We start from the raw sequence: 15,193 nt of genomic DNA, 5'->3' as shown, positions 1-15,193 counted from the left end.
GTTGCAGTTATTATAAATAATAATAGACACGATAATATATCAAAGAGACAAGCTAACTTAGCTTTAACAAAAAGCTAATTGATGCGCACATGCTGATGTTAAACGACTTTAGCTAAGGGTAATGAAATGCTAACGTTACAGCTAAAATGAACATGCAAAAACACACTTGCTGAATTTATCTTACCTGTGAACCAAAAGAAACTCAGATTTAAATATTAGCAGTATAGCTAAACTGTGAACCGACAGGGGAAAACCGTCGATCGGCACATTAAGACTACTTTAGCTTTAACTACAGTAATGCTGTCATACTAATCTGTAATTAGGACTTTTGGATAATCAATTTTCCCAGAAAGATAAAGATATAGAAGTTAACACACTCACTATTACATGCTGCTTTCCAAATCCATCGCGTGCATCATCAGCCGGAATCTTCAAACATCGCGCGCTCACTGCTCAAACGTGTTCGAACGGGGCTCCTCCCCTTACAGAAACTTAACACATTAAGCTATCTCTAGTTAACATAATCACTGCATTCAATATTTCGTCTGAATACTTCAAACAACTAATTATATTTAGTAATGTCAACGTTTTTTACAAAAACAAGAAAGAATAATTAATGACGACTAAAAACGTTTATTTAAAACAAAATCCAGGTTTAGAGTGCATTTTGTGCCATCCTGCAAATGTTTTACAGTTCCAGTTTTTGATAAAAAATTACAGATCATGCATTTTTGTATTCCCACCCATGGACCGTTGGATTGACAGAAGGCTGTCAGTCAATGACAAATCAGAAGTGCATTACGGGTAGGGATGCATCGATTCAATACTTCGTATCGGTATCGGCTCCGATACTGGCATTTTCTGCCAGATCAGGTATCGGTCAGACGAGACCGATCCAAATCCGATATTGTGCGTATACTATTCTGTGTAATTGTAAAGCCCCATGAAAGCACAAAAACATTATAAAGCACCATAAAGTCAAAGTCCAAGTGTTCTGAAGCCGTTCCATAGTTTAACGTGAGGTACAGATGAATATTTAAGTCGTTAAATTCAAGTCGACTTAAACTCTTCTCTCCACTGCGGCTGTGTCATCCTCCATTCAGCGTTCAAACTGCGTGTCGCGTTCGGATAAGTGCTTTGTGCCACTCTGTATTGGAGCTTTTCATATTATTATACTTTTGCGCAATGAAAGATTATTTATAGCGTTTCTTGTTCTGTCCTATTATAGAAGAAAGGCTGTTATTAATCTAATGTATAGCACAGTAATGGAGGCAGCAACATATGATAGATAGGACTCCTATCTATCATATATGTTACTGCCTTCATTACTGTTATACATTTAAAAGAAATGTCTTTTAAATGTTTATATTTATATATTAATACATTTACTTGTTTTCATTAATGTATTTTACAACAATACAAAGAGCAATGTGTAACATTTTACCAGATATTCACTTTTATTTGTTCCACACTAAATAATGTTATTTCACTAAATGTTTCGATTTTATACAATTGTGCACTCAAGATTTTTCTAGAAAAAAAAGTGTTACATTTCAAGACTAACTGAAACTTTCAGCATAACCCTTTAAGCTCAACAACTCAGTTGCAGTTATTATAAATAATAATAGACACGATAATATATCAAAGAGACAAGCTAACTTAGCTTTAACAAAAAGCTAATTGATGCGCACATGCTGATGTTAAACGACTTTAGCTAAGGGTAATGAAATGCTAACGTTACAGCTAAAATGAACATGCAAAAACACACTTGCTGAATTTATCTTACCTGTGAACCAAAAGAAACTCAGATTTAAATATTAGCAGTATAGCTAAACTGTGAACCGACAGGGGAAAACCGTCGATCGGCACATTAAGACTACTTTAGCTTTAACTACAGTAATGCTGTCATACTAATCTGTAATTAGGACTTTTGGATAATCAATTTTCCCAGAAAGATAAAGATATAGAAGTTAACACACTCACCATTACATGCTGCTTTCCAAATCCATCGCGTGCATCATCAGCCGGAATCTTCAAACATCGCGCGCTCACTGCTCAAACGTGTTCGAACGGGGCTCCTCCCCTTACAGAAACTTAACACATTAAGCTATCTCTAGTTAACATAATCACTGCATTCAATATTTCGTCTGAATACTTCAAACAACTAATTATATTTAGTAATGTCAACGTTTTTTACAAAAACAAGAAAGAATAATTAATGACGACTAAAAACGTTTATTTAAAACAAAATCCAGGTTTAGAGTGCATTTTGTGCCATCCTGCAAATGTTTTACAGTTCCAGTTTTTGATAAAAAATTACAGATCATGCATTTTTGTATTCCCACCCATGGACCGTTGGATTGACAGAAGGCTGTCAGTCAATGACAAATCAGAAGTGCATTACGGGTAGGGATGCATCGATTCAATACTTCGTATCGGTATCGGCTCCGATACTGGCATTTTCTGCCAGATCAGGTATCGGTCAGACGAGACCGATCCAAATCCGATATTGTGCGTATACTATTCTGTGTAATTGTAAAGCCCCATGAAAGCACAAAAACATTATAAAGCACCATAAAGTCAAAGTCCAAGTGTTCTGAAGCCGTTCCATAGTTTAACGTGAGGTACAGATGAATATTTAAGTCGTTAAATTCAAGTCGACTTAAACTCTTCTCTCCACTGCGGCTGTGTCATCCTCCATTCAGCGTTCAAACTGCGTGTCGCGTTCGGATAAGTGCTTTGTGCCACTCTGTATTGGAGCTTTTCATATTATTATACTTTTGCGCAATGAAAGATTATTTATAGCGTTTCTTGTTCTGTCCTATTATAGAAGAAAGGCTGTTATTAATCTAATGTATAGCACAGTAATGGAGGCAGCAACATATGATAGATAGGACTCCTATCTATCATATATGTTACTGCCTTCATTACTGTTATACATTTAAAAGAAATGTCTTTTAAATGTTTATATTTATATATTAATACATTTACTTGTTTTCATTAATGTATTTTACAACAATACAAAGAGCAATGTGTAACATTTTACCAGATATTCACTTTTATTTGTTCCACACTAAATAATGTTATTTCACTAAATGTTTCGATTTTATACAATTGTGCACTCAAGATTTTTCTAGAATAAAAGTTGCTGCTAAATTATCCACTAACCTAGTTTATAATAGTATTTTTTGTCATAGATTATGATTATATATTTGTTAATTTGTTATTTTTTCATTAAAATGAAGTTGTCTATATTTAGAAGTTTGTGTTTAACACACAAAAGAGTGATAAACAGGTCAACACAGAGAAGTATAGAAATTCTACATTGATTAAAAAAAAACTGCGCTGGTATCGGATCGGATCGGATCAGAATCAGCCGATACTCAGAATTTTCTGGATCGGATCGAATCTGAAAAAATTGTATCGTTGCATCCCTAATTATGGGTGTTGAAGTTTTCCCTTTTTCTGTTTTCTCTATTCACATAGCTACGATTTCAAAAAATGTTGTTTAGAATTTTCTAAATAGATTTTCAGCCAAGTTGCTAGCAGTAATTTACTTCTTTCATTATTTTTTTTTCTTTTCTTATGTAAAACTAAAAACAGTTTCCTTAATTGAAATAAAACCACAGATTTTTCTCTAGTGATACAGTATATGGCAGACTTCTCCAGTCATTTAGTCTGGGATTTAAGTGGACTAAATCAGTGGTTCTCAATGTTCCTGTAGCCCCCTGCACATTTTTCATGTCTCCTTATTTAAACACACCTGATTCAGGTCATCAGTTCATTAGTAGAGACTCTAATGATGCCTTCATGTGCTTTCGGAAACTTCCTACTTTCCACTTCTGAAGTTGTAATTACGAGTTTGTCGTGTTCAAGTGCTTTGTTGTCGGAAAGAACAAAAATCATGGTGGACAGCCTATTCATTATTGCCTGTTTCTTGGGGAAATCTTAAAGCCAAAAGGTATATATTGGAAGATAATTAGTCAATATCCAACAGGGTTTGAATAAAATGTAGCGTCCCATTATTTGGTAACCATATAAACATTCACAGCGCTAAGAAATTCAGCTGGCTGACGATTCCTACATTTTGATCAAATAAATGCTATTTTCACTGTGTTCAATACATACTACACAACAAATGGTTATTTATATACTTAAATATGCATGACTGTAATGGCAGGAGAAAGCAATGTAGATGTTGTGAGAAAAACGAATAAAACTACTGCTACTGCTATGTTTCTCTCCTCCGCCATATTTAAAGTTTATGGCTCGCCCAACTTGGAAACTCAGGTATCAAAACTATCTCAGAGTTTCCCAGTTGCAAATACGACTAGAGAGGCCATTCATGTCCAATTTCCAACTAGAAAACTTGTATTTAAGATAATTACAATAGCATGTGAAGGCAGCAGAAGACCTGAAATGGGAGCGTCAGACAAAGAAGACATGCAAAATGGCCATTTCTCAATATGCGTTCTTAAGTGGTCTTGCATTCTGACAAGATCTCGTACTACATTATCCACACCTGCCGAGGTTCAATTCCAATACTCAAGAACACAAGTACAGAGGATGCATGAAAGTGCCCGGATGTGTTCTTGATATCAAGGATGCATCAAACGCAGACTTCAGAGAATCAAACAATTAGAAATTCCCTTAATAAGAAATAAATTTCTTACTATATAACATGATTTCTTTTATTCTGATATTAATTGTGTTGTCACATTACAGATTAACTACACAAGAAACTGATTTGTCATTGTATTTATGGAAAGGAAGACTGTGTGCTATGTTGACTGCTGTAAAATGCAATAATCTCTAGCAGCTGACAAAGAGGTTGCCAGGTGCCCGTGTCATACTCCTGCTGTCAAGCAGGTGTCTGCTGCGTACCACATCTGGCTGCTAATCACCTAGCAAAACTCCATCCAGTTTCTTGGCAATGGCCTGAAAGCTTTGAAGTGTGAGTGTGAAGTTTTAGGGTAGTTTTTGTATAAACATATTCCAAATTTTGTAAATAGAGCAACTTTGTAATATAGTAAATAGAATTACAGTGCATTTAAAATTTAATTAATGTCACATCAAAACAACAGAAGGCTTCTGTTCTCAAACATATTTTTTTTTTACTCAAATAAGACAATACATCTTGATTTATTTCACATACAGACATCATATAGATACAAAAAAACAACTCCGTTCACAATGAAGAGTGTTGCATGTTGATGTCTAGTCTACGTGCAGTGTGTTTTGAATTTTTCCACTTGTTAAACCATTTGCCTTTCTGTCACAGTGGCTGGCTTGTCAGTAAACCTGTACAACAAATATTGCCTAACTTGATATACCTGTTAAATTTTATTTTATTTGTCTTAGTTTCAAGCACATGTGATGCCACGAGTGAATGAAGTAGGTGATTCTTGCTTCCTTAATACTAAACTACAAACATTTAATTGCATTCGATTCTGGTACAGATTACTGCTTTTACCCTTAAATGTGACATAATTAAATGGAAATGTTGTGTAAATAAGTGCTGTTAACTAAAATTAAAAGTATTACAAAACATGGCTAACTGAAATAAAATAAAACATAAATATTACATAAAAAATAACTATACGAAAATGAGACATGTTGCCTTGCCAACTAACTGAAACAAGTTTACATTAAGTACTGAAATAGAGTGCGGGAACTATGACGTCAGAACCCGGAAGAGTAATTCGCTACAGATTCCTTCGCGACATTTTCCTATGGGTTTTTATAATGGGGTTTTTCAATTTACGGGTAAAATAAAGCCAGTGGTAAACATAACTTGACGATACTTTTACATTTTGTTCTACAACGTAAATTACACACAAGTGGGCTTAACTACTATGTACTTACATTTAAATGAATAATTTGGTACAATGCACTTATTGTGTACATACATGCTTTTACATTGTACTTATATTTTAAAAATACCTGCATGTAATTACATCTGTAATTAATTTCTGTAATTACATTTATAATTACACTGTTGACCCATCCTTTACACCTTAACCCACCCTTAATCCTACCCAAACCACCAAACCTGTTCCTAACCTTACCGGTTTCCCACCTCAATAGCAGCAAAAGTGTTTTGCAATACAATATGAACACAATAAGTACACTGTACTTATTTTTTGATGTAAGTACATAGTAGTTAAGGCCACTTAATATAAAGTGGGACCCACACATCCATACCCAAAACAAAAATTTTGAAGCAGTTATGTTCATTTTTGAAAACGTATGTTTTTAATAAGTAACTAGATAAGAACGTTTGCGCTGTGAGTGAGTGCAGTTTACATTGTACTAAACGTAAACGTATCGTCAAGTTATGTTTACCGCAGGCGTTATTTTACTCATTAATTCGAAAACCCCCATTATAAAACCCCATAGAAAAATCTCGAAGGAATCCGGGGCGAATTACCCTTCCGGGTTCTGACGTCATAATTCCCCCACTCTATTTCTAAAATGGAAATAAAAATAAATTCAAACTAAATAGAAATATTAAAAAGCATAAACTAATAAAATGACAAAAGCACATACAATTACAAAAACAATAATATCAAGATAACACTGATGTAAATGGTTTTCACAATGTAATAGTGTTGGATTCTCCTGCATTACTCTCTTAGCTTTATATGTTTGTTGGTCTCTAACACATTGGGACACGTGAGGTGCCTGTTTTCCATGTTGCTTTCTGTCTCAGGAGAAAGAGAGCGAGTCTGGGAGTGTCTTTGTCCTATTAGACGGATCTTTTCCCAGACTGAGCTATCAATTATTTACAAGGCTACTTGCTCAAAAAAAGAGCGCAAGAAATGCCAAAGCCTGAAATGGCACAACAGGCCGTGGAAAGGTCAATCCATCTTTGTTGCTTTTCACAAAATGAGCATGTATTAATAACATTTTATTTGACCTGCCACTGTGAGGAGTAACACATGTGTGACTGTCCTTGTGTCCTGAAGCTACATACCTGACAATTTCATATGTCAAGTTAACTCCATATGCCACGTCAATATGAAACCAAATAAAATGTCCCTACGGCCTGGCAGATATTGATAGTTCTTCTGAAAGATCACACCTGTGTCTGTGTAAACATATCAACAGAATCTGACATCGAGTGGGCTGTCTTTGAAGGGTGAAGTTTAAAAAAAAAAATGTATGTATTCTTGAAGGTGAACCAAGTTTTGGTTCATTTGGTTGATGTGCACAAGCGAAATGTACCTGGATCCGCTTGTAAAGATGGTCTGCAGTGGTTCACAATTGTTGGCACACTGGTTTTATCCTATTCTTTGTCAGCAGGTCTATTTACACAGATATAACCGTGATCACGTCCTCATGTTCTAACAGCTGAGGTGAAGAATTAGCAGTTACTGAATAGCCCTTTGTTGAAATCATGTTCACTCTCCTAAGAACTGATTCAGCAGCGCAGCTCTGGATTCTTCAAATACCTTTTTGATAAATGTAACTTGCGTATTTCAATCCACACAATAGTCTACGTGGTATCTCTAATTCACTTTATTCAATTATATATACATACAACCACACACTAAACCTGTTTTGCCTTTCCACAGGTTTTCTACACAACTGTCCAGATGGGTTGCAGTTGCTGTAGGATGATAAAAAGGTAAGACTGAAGGTATAAATCGTAGAAATTCTTTATTCTCAAGTATTTCCATCCTGAAGATCCTAGATATTTCTCACATAACTGCTGTTGTTTAACAGCTCAGTCAGACTGTAGTCTCTCTAAAGCTGACCTGGGATCAGTTTTTGGTTGAAACTGTGGTTCAGTCTGCCAGCATTGCTCTGTTCTCTGTCAATAGACATATTATTTTAGGATCTTTCACTTTAACATTTATGTGGGTTGTTTTGATGCAGGGAGTTTATTTCACGGTAAATACACACAGATATTCACACTCTCAAAGCGCCCTTTAATTGCTCAGAATATCACATTTCTGGGCTTAGTTTGAGCTGCAAGAATTGCCTCATGCAAATACTACAAATACATGCTTTCTTTTGGCATTTAACATTAGTAGTGTATAGTCTGACTGGCTTTGTGTCAAATCTGTTGAACAAGACCCACACATTTTAACTCAATTTATATGCACGGGTGATGAGGAGAAGTATATAAATCTAAGGGGCTGTTTATACCTGGTCACTTCATGCATTTTTTCTGATCTGATAGCTATCCGATCGTGAAAAGGCAGGTGTAAATGCCCTCCGAAACGCATTCCAGATGGATATTAAGCCGATCGCTCAAACCACTTCAGGAGGTGGCCTGGGCCGCATTCCAGACGAAACTGGACAAGTGTAAATGCATCTGGTTGTTGAAACCACATATGTAAATTTTACTCCTCCCAAAATGTTAAAATAATAAACGTGTGAGAGTGTGTTATAGGCTATATGACATTATAGTCAGATATGACTGTGCTAATGCATAACGCATCGCAGCGGACGAGTAGCTGAGCATCTCTTCAGCAAGCCGACGCGCAAACTGCCACGAATTAAACAAAGTAATACGCAGACGGTCAACACACAATCATCTTCATTAAAAGTAGTAAGACAAACTTATCTTTCCAGAGCTGATGAATTCCAGCGCTCTCCTATTGCGGTCTTTGATCTTGAAATGAGCTGATAATTAATAAAATGCAGCGCTTATCTTTTGATTTTGTTGACGTGAACTCCATTCAATTTAAATATAGCGTGGGAATTGAAGATCGGATTTAAATCCATTTTGCGACGACACATGTATGTGGCCTGCAGAGTTTAGCTGTAACCCTAATCAAACACACCTGAACCAGATAATCAAGGTCTTCACAATCACAAGAAACAGGGTAAATATCTATAGAAAGGTGGCCCTCCAGGAGCAGAAATAGAAACCCTTGACGTAACGTTCAAACATCACTTTTTTTTTTTTACATTGTGCAAAGGGTTGTAGGCAATATTATCTGAAAAGATACACATTTTCAAAGCTCCCCCGGGAACAGTATATAATCCGGGCAACTGTTTAGGGCGAATAGAATGTGAGTTCCCAGACTTTTCTTGGATTAAATCCTGCTGCTGATAAACATTAGCATTCTACTGTTGCAACCTTTACCAGGCAAAAATGCCTTGCATTGCTAGACATTGTGTGTTGTTTAATGGGGGTAATGTTTACTAAGGGTAAAATTTCTCATCCTGCCAGGTAGAGTGGAAAATTCCACTTTATCCACCCTGAAACTGTTAAACTGAAATGGATTTTGAACCGAGGTGCTTAAACGTGTATAATTTATAATGAAGCTGTATAATGAAAATCGTCTCATGTAATACACTAAAATGAAATACAATAAATGTTTGGAATATGACAGAGGAGACGCACAAAGGACAGACAGATAAATCATGAACACCTAAGGTTGACATTGGCTCAGTAACATGCCTCTCTTTCCATGCGGATTTTTGGCGGACAAGGGAAGTGAAAAACAGAAGGATCTCAACAGGAGGTGTCTGACACAAATACATGAGGCTCACTGGGGTTTGTGTCTCTCATTCTTATGTTGGTTTGACACTTTTTTCCTCTTTCCCTATTTAATACCTGTTTGTTGTGTAATTTGGTGTAAATATAGAAATGTAAATATTGTGTTATGTAATAAGTAGAAAAAAACAACAAATCCCTAAAAGTGGAAGGAGGACATAATGTGATGTTTTCACTCATTCACCTGTTTGTCATTTCACATGTCGTTTCGCTACACTGGTTGTGCTTTCGTCAGTAAGGCCCTTTGCCTGGGCTATGCAAATTATGAGTGCATTCAAATGTCCTGCACACATCAGTTTCCAGTAGAACCCAAAAGAGGAACAGCATTTTGTATATTTTGACGAAATTGACAACCTGATGGAATTTATATATGGTAAGATTAGCAATGATGGTCAAAATTGGAGGCCGGATAATTGGATAACAATTAGGTTTGTTTGTCAACCTACTTTTGAATATTATTATTTTATTCCAAATTATTATACAGAAGAGTTTTGACAGAAAGAGTCCAACCACATTTTGTTTTTACATGTTGTTTAGGCGTGACTGAATCTGAAGTCAATCATAGTGCAAAAATAGGCTGCCATGGAAAAACTCAAATTATTCAAAATAATGTAAAATTTTTTTAAACAATGCCACCCGATGCCATGGCTGTAGAGAAAACACCAAAAACTGGCAGAAATGTGGATTACTGATCATTTCACAGTCAAAAAACAATGTTTGTGAAAGTGAATTTACAATATGAATATAATACAGGGGATGTCCATTCTGGAGGACCACCAGCTCCAACCTGCTCTAGCACACCTGTCTTAAAGTTTCTAGTGATCCTGAAGGTCTTTATTAGCTGGTTCAGATGTGTTTAATAGAGTGCTGCAGGAAAGAGCCTTACAGTTTTTCTCAGTCGATTTGACACATTTCTCCCAATGATTGTAACTGCTTTCAAAGCAATTAACACAGCACAGTATAAACACTCTCTTATGTTGGCCAAACATTTCAGTTGTACTACATAACGAAGCTCTGCATTTTAGAAATTCTAGTAATGCATTTATTAAAAATAGATACTAACATCAAAACTAAAAGTGTGTTTTCTGTTGATTTGATAACATATTCAACTCTACATACAGACATGAATTAAAATGTTTATCATGACGTTCTTTAATGAGTTGTATATCAATGAGTTTCCTACAAAAATTAATTTATATAAGTAAAAATATAAAAATAAATAAATAATACATGTACTGAAATCACTGAATTAATTGACTTTGATCATGTCTCTCAATTACATCGGGCCAGGGAATTTCATCTACTCTACATCACAACATATATTCTCACAAGTCATGCATTGTGGGAAAAAACACAGCATGAATGTTGAATCCACACTTGACAAGCTTCTGCCTCAACATTTCCCTAGGGCTCTTTCATTGCTTGAAGACGACTTGCTTGGTTTTAAGGATTGCGATTATATACTTTCCATTTTCAAGAGGAGAAGAACTCCTCAGCTAGATTAATGGAAGGAGAATATGGTGGAAGGAATACCATCCTGAAATGTGGGAAACTCTTGCACCAGTGCTGAATGGTGAAATTGGACATTGTCCCAAAAAACACTACAAAATGCTGCTTCATTTGCTCCTGATTAACCTGTGGTAAGAGGATTTCATTGAGGGGGTTTAAAAATGTAGGAGCCTTTTAGTGTTGTATGGGCTAAAGACATCCAGTGGTTGAAATTGTGACACACATTGTGATGTTGCCTCCTCATTGTCCAGGGACATTGACTGTGGCATGATGGCCAATCTGATTCTATTCTCTTCTCCTTTTTTGTTTGTTGAGATTGAAGCCAGCTTCATCAACATACAGCTGCTCATAATGAGTTGCACTGCTATCCAGCTCCAAAGTCCTCTAGAGTAAAAAGATCAGAAGGTACAATATCGCCGTGGTTTGACAGTAGTGGTATTGACTGTAAACTTGACACTGTAACTGTTGCCGAACTTTGAGTTCCCACTTTAACACAGCACTATAGGCATAGAGACGCCTGAGTTTTTCCAGAGTGTAATAGTATATGGATACATAATGCCCATGAAATGCATATCTTTGTATTTACAGTAAAAGTGCAGTAATTGTGTGGCATGCACATACCTGAACAAACTGGAATCACAACTCCTTCAATCCATCTGAGTTCTTTACTTGCTTCATCCGGATGACATTTCTTCTTAGAAGATGATCAATTGTGATTGATCAGTTGTGAAGACTGCATTGGTGAATATTATGAAATAGTTGATTTTCCTGTATTATTCTTTGCTGAATTTCTTTGAGGTGTTGTTGATGTTGTTCTGAACCACCATGTCAACAATGACATGTTCTGTTCAATTGAAAATAGTCTTGTTCATCCACCTGAATGTTCTTGAACAAGAACAAGAACTAGAAATATACTTGGAAATGGACAAGACTCTAGGCTAGACTCATAGAACCAGAATGGTATTGTTACATATTGGTTTTCCCTCTGTTGATCAGTTTATGTTTGGCTGAACACTCTGGCCAGCTTCTTTCAAGGAGAGACCATGATATGTAACATGGTCAGGGTGGCTCGGATTTCGATTAAAAACATATGTACCCTCTACCTCTACGTCCTCCTTTTCCACCCTGCAGTCCTCTTCCTTTGTTCATGTCTTCTTACATTTTCTTCTCTTCCACTATATCATTCCCCTCCAATCCTATCTTCCCATCTTGTCTCCCTCTACTCTTCCCTCTTCCTAAACTGTTCTTGCTCCTTGTCCTCCTCTTATACCATGTCGTCTTCTCCTCTCATCTCCTTCTACCTCTGTCTATTACACCCCTCCCTCTACCCACTCCGCCACCTCTCTTTATATTACACCTCTTTCTTTTCCCCTTCTCATTCTTGTACCTATGTTTTGCCTTTTTCCTTTTCCCCTTTTACAATTGTTGTAATTGAGATAAATGTGTAAACAATTAGGAAATTAGCATTAGTACTCACTCAGCAGATATTAATTTGGGGCTAATTGAAAACATACCAAGTGCAACTGAGAATTTAACAATAAAAGAGTTGTTGCATTTGGAGAAATTGTACATTTTTGTGATTTGTGTAAAACTAATACGCAAAGTTGCAATTGTCTAAATATATTAAAGTTTTGGTTGGCTGTGTGAACTATTGTGAAAACATTTGAGAATTTTGTGCACAGTGTTTTGACGAAATGATGCATGTGATTTGTAATTTTTATTGAATGAAAACTTACAATCTGTTTAGGACAATTAGAAAGTGTTCAGATCACTGTGTTAACTGTTTTGTGAGCAGTGACTTAAATTTGGAGAAATGTGTCAAACTGACTGAGAAAAACGTACAAACCTGGAAAGACGTGTATGTCATAAAATACATCAGTAAAACCCTACTTTTTTAAGCTTTTGTGTCTTGAAAAAGGTGGTTGCTAACAAATGGCTAAATGGGACTATACAGAGGTTGCCATCGTGCCGAGCAGGAAAACTCATCTACGTACTCAAGCTATATATTCTTCTATTACTGCCTCACGGTGTTTATAATTGTATTCTTGCAAACTATTCTAACTCAAATGTGTAATATTCATAAACTTTTGTTGGTAACAGAGCTTATTTTCTGGAGTAATCCAAAAGCCAATAGAGAAAAGGAACCAGGGTAATACTAACTTGGGTTGGCCTACAAAATTACGTCTGTGTTTAGTGTGTTTAGGAGATTTGTGGTCAAACTATATGGATTTTTTGATGACCGATATCTTAGAGAGCAAGGTGGCTGATGGGCTGATATATTATATAATTCTAATATATATGACATCCATCCATTCTCCATTCTCTTATGTAGGCTCACAGGGATGCTGGAAAATATGACACCACAATGTTTAATTTAATGATAATAAATAACACGCAGAACAATAGTTAAAATTATATTTATTTTGTCATTTACAAACGAAATAAATGATTACAAATAGAAATATGCAAAATAAACCCATTAATACCTTACAGAGCAAATTGGTGATTCTATAATTATAATTTATTTTTATTTTTTATATCCGTTATCAGTTGATATGTTAATTAAAACATGCAAATATCGTTAAGGCCAATGTATTGGTCAACCACTAGTTCTGCTTCAGAATTATTTGTGATGTTTGAGCTTTATTTGAATCTTAATTGGGTTTTAATGATTATTTGCACCAAAAAGACCATCAAAAGTTCATTCCATTAAACCCTCTTCTCAACTGCCTCTCTGTTACAGTTACATCTATGACCCCTCAGTCCCTGTAGAAGTTCCTGGTCGGAAGCGGGACCCCACCAGCAGCTCTCTATATCAATCTCACCGATTCCCAGAGGAGGCAGACCACATTCCCAAGAAGCAGGGCTTCCACAACCTAGCATACAGCACCCATCCCAGCCCGACCAAACTCGACATCGACAACAACCACATCAACCGGCTCCATGCTAACATTCCAGGCGAGCAGATCCGATCGAGCCCAGCGGAGGGTGACCCAAGCCTTTACATCCTCCAGCCCGAGGGCGAGGGGACGCCCATAAAAGTCGCCCCCACCTTACGCATCAATCCGCCCATACAGAACGAGCCGTTGTTGGGAACGGAACCGGGCAAGCGAGAGGACAGATTCCGAGACTCTGGGCTGGGCGTAACAGACGGGACAGAAGGATCGGATGGATATCCCTATGGACAGGAAGATGAAGACGAGGACAGGAAGAGCAGGCTAGCCAGTACTCCGGACACGGCCGATGAGGAGAGTGTGCTGTCTGTGGATATACACACCAGCAGTACGAGCCTCTCCTCAGCAGACGCAAAGCTCATGATAGAGGACAGAGAAAAGGAAGAGCCCTCGATCGAGAGAGGAGAGCAAGAGAGAGCGAAAGAGATGGATTGTGTGAGCGTCACAGACTCAATGGTGGCAGAGGCCTTGGCCGCTCTGGATGCGGCAACTGCGGGAGAGGATTCTGAGTGACGTCAGGTGGCTCACTAGTTAATGGTGACTACATGGGAGATTTCCATACTCACTCTCTCGCTCACCCTCAATATTTGAATACAGCCAAATAATAGCGCTCATGAAGCTTTCCTGTAGACAGTCTGTAGGTACTTTTATTTTGAATGGAAAAAAATCAAATGAAGCCTTGATAACAGGAACTGCTGCTTGTTTACACAACAAAAACAAACCACTTATGAGACTTACTTGAGCAAATGAAGGTCATGGACAAACTCAATTCTCAGACCAAACTGAAAGGACTGTTGCGTGATTTTCCTCAGTGCTGTTGTCTACACAGCATCATAATGAAATAAGCTCCATTTCTTATCGTCAAATATTATTTGTGACCCTGGACCACAAAACCAGTCTTAAGTCGCTGGGGTATATTTGTAGCAATAGCCAAAAATACATTGTATGGGTCAAAATTATAGATTTTTCTTTTATGCCAAAAATCATTAGGATATTAAGTAAAGATCATGTTCCATGAAAATATTTTGTAAATTTCTTACCGTAAATATATCAAAACTTAATTTTTGATTAGTAATATGCATTGCTAAGAACTTCATTTGGACAACTTTAAAGGTGATTTTCTCAATATTTTGATTATTTTGCTCCCTCAGATTCCAGATTTTCAAATAGTTGTATCTTGGCCAAATATTGTCCAAACCATACATCAATGGAAAGA

At 36.7% G+C, this 15,193-nt stretch overlaps 1 protein-coding gene across 1 annotated transcript in view; it reads left to right on the top strand.

Annotated features, from left to right (window-relative positions):
- Window positions 1–14,867, top strand: part of LOC107658320 (uncharacterized) — a 26,951-nt gene extending 12,084 nt beyond the window's left edge. The window contains exons 2-3 of the mRNA XM_016446844.1: window positions 7,578–7,630; window positions 13,767–14,867. Of these exons, the coding sequence (XP_016302330.1) occupies window positions 7,599–7,630; window positions 13,767–14,490 (756 nt within the window). The 5' untranslated portion in view covers window positions 7,578–7,598 and the 3' untranslated portion in view covers window positions 14,491–14,867. The remainder of the gene's footprint in view (window positions 1–7,577; window positions 7,631–13,766) is intronic.
- The last annotated feature ends 326 nt before the right edge of the window (window positions 14,868–15,193 follow it).

The sequence above is a fragment of the Sinocyclocheilus anshuiensis genome, unplaced genomic scaffold (assembly GCF_001515605.1).
Source record: "Sinocyclocheilus anshuiensis isolate Anshui unplaced genomic scaffold, SAMN03320099.WGS_v1.1 scaffold69, whole genome shotgun sequence".
Taxonomy (NCBI): Eukaryota; Metazoa; Chordata; class Actinopteri; order Cypriniformes; family Cyprinidae; genus Sinocyclocheilus; species Sinocyclocheilus anshuiensis.
Note: the sequence above shows the minus strand (reverse complement) of the source record. Positions and strands in the feature narration are given on the sequence as shown.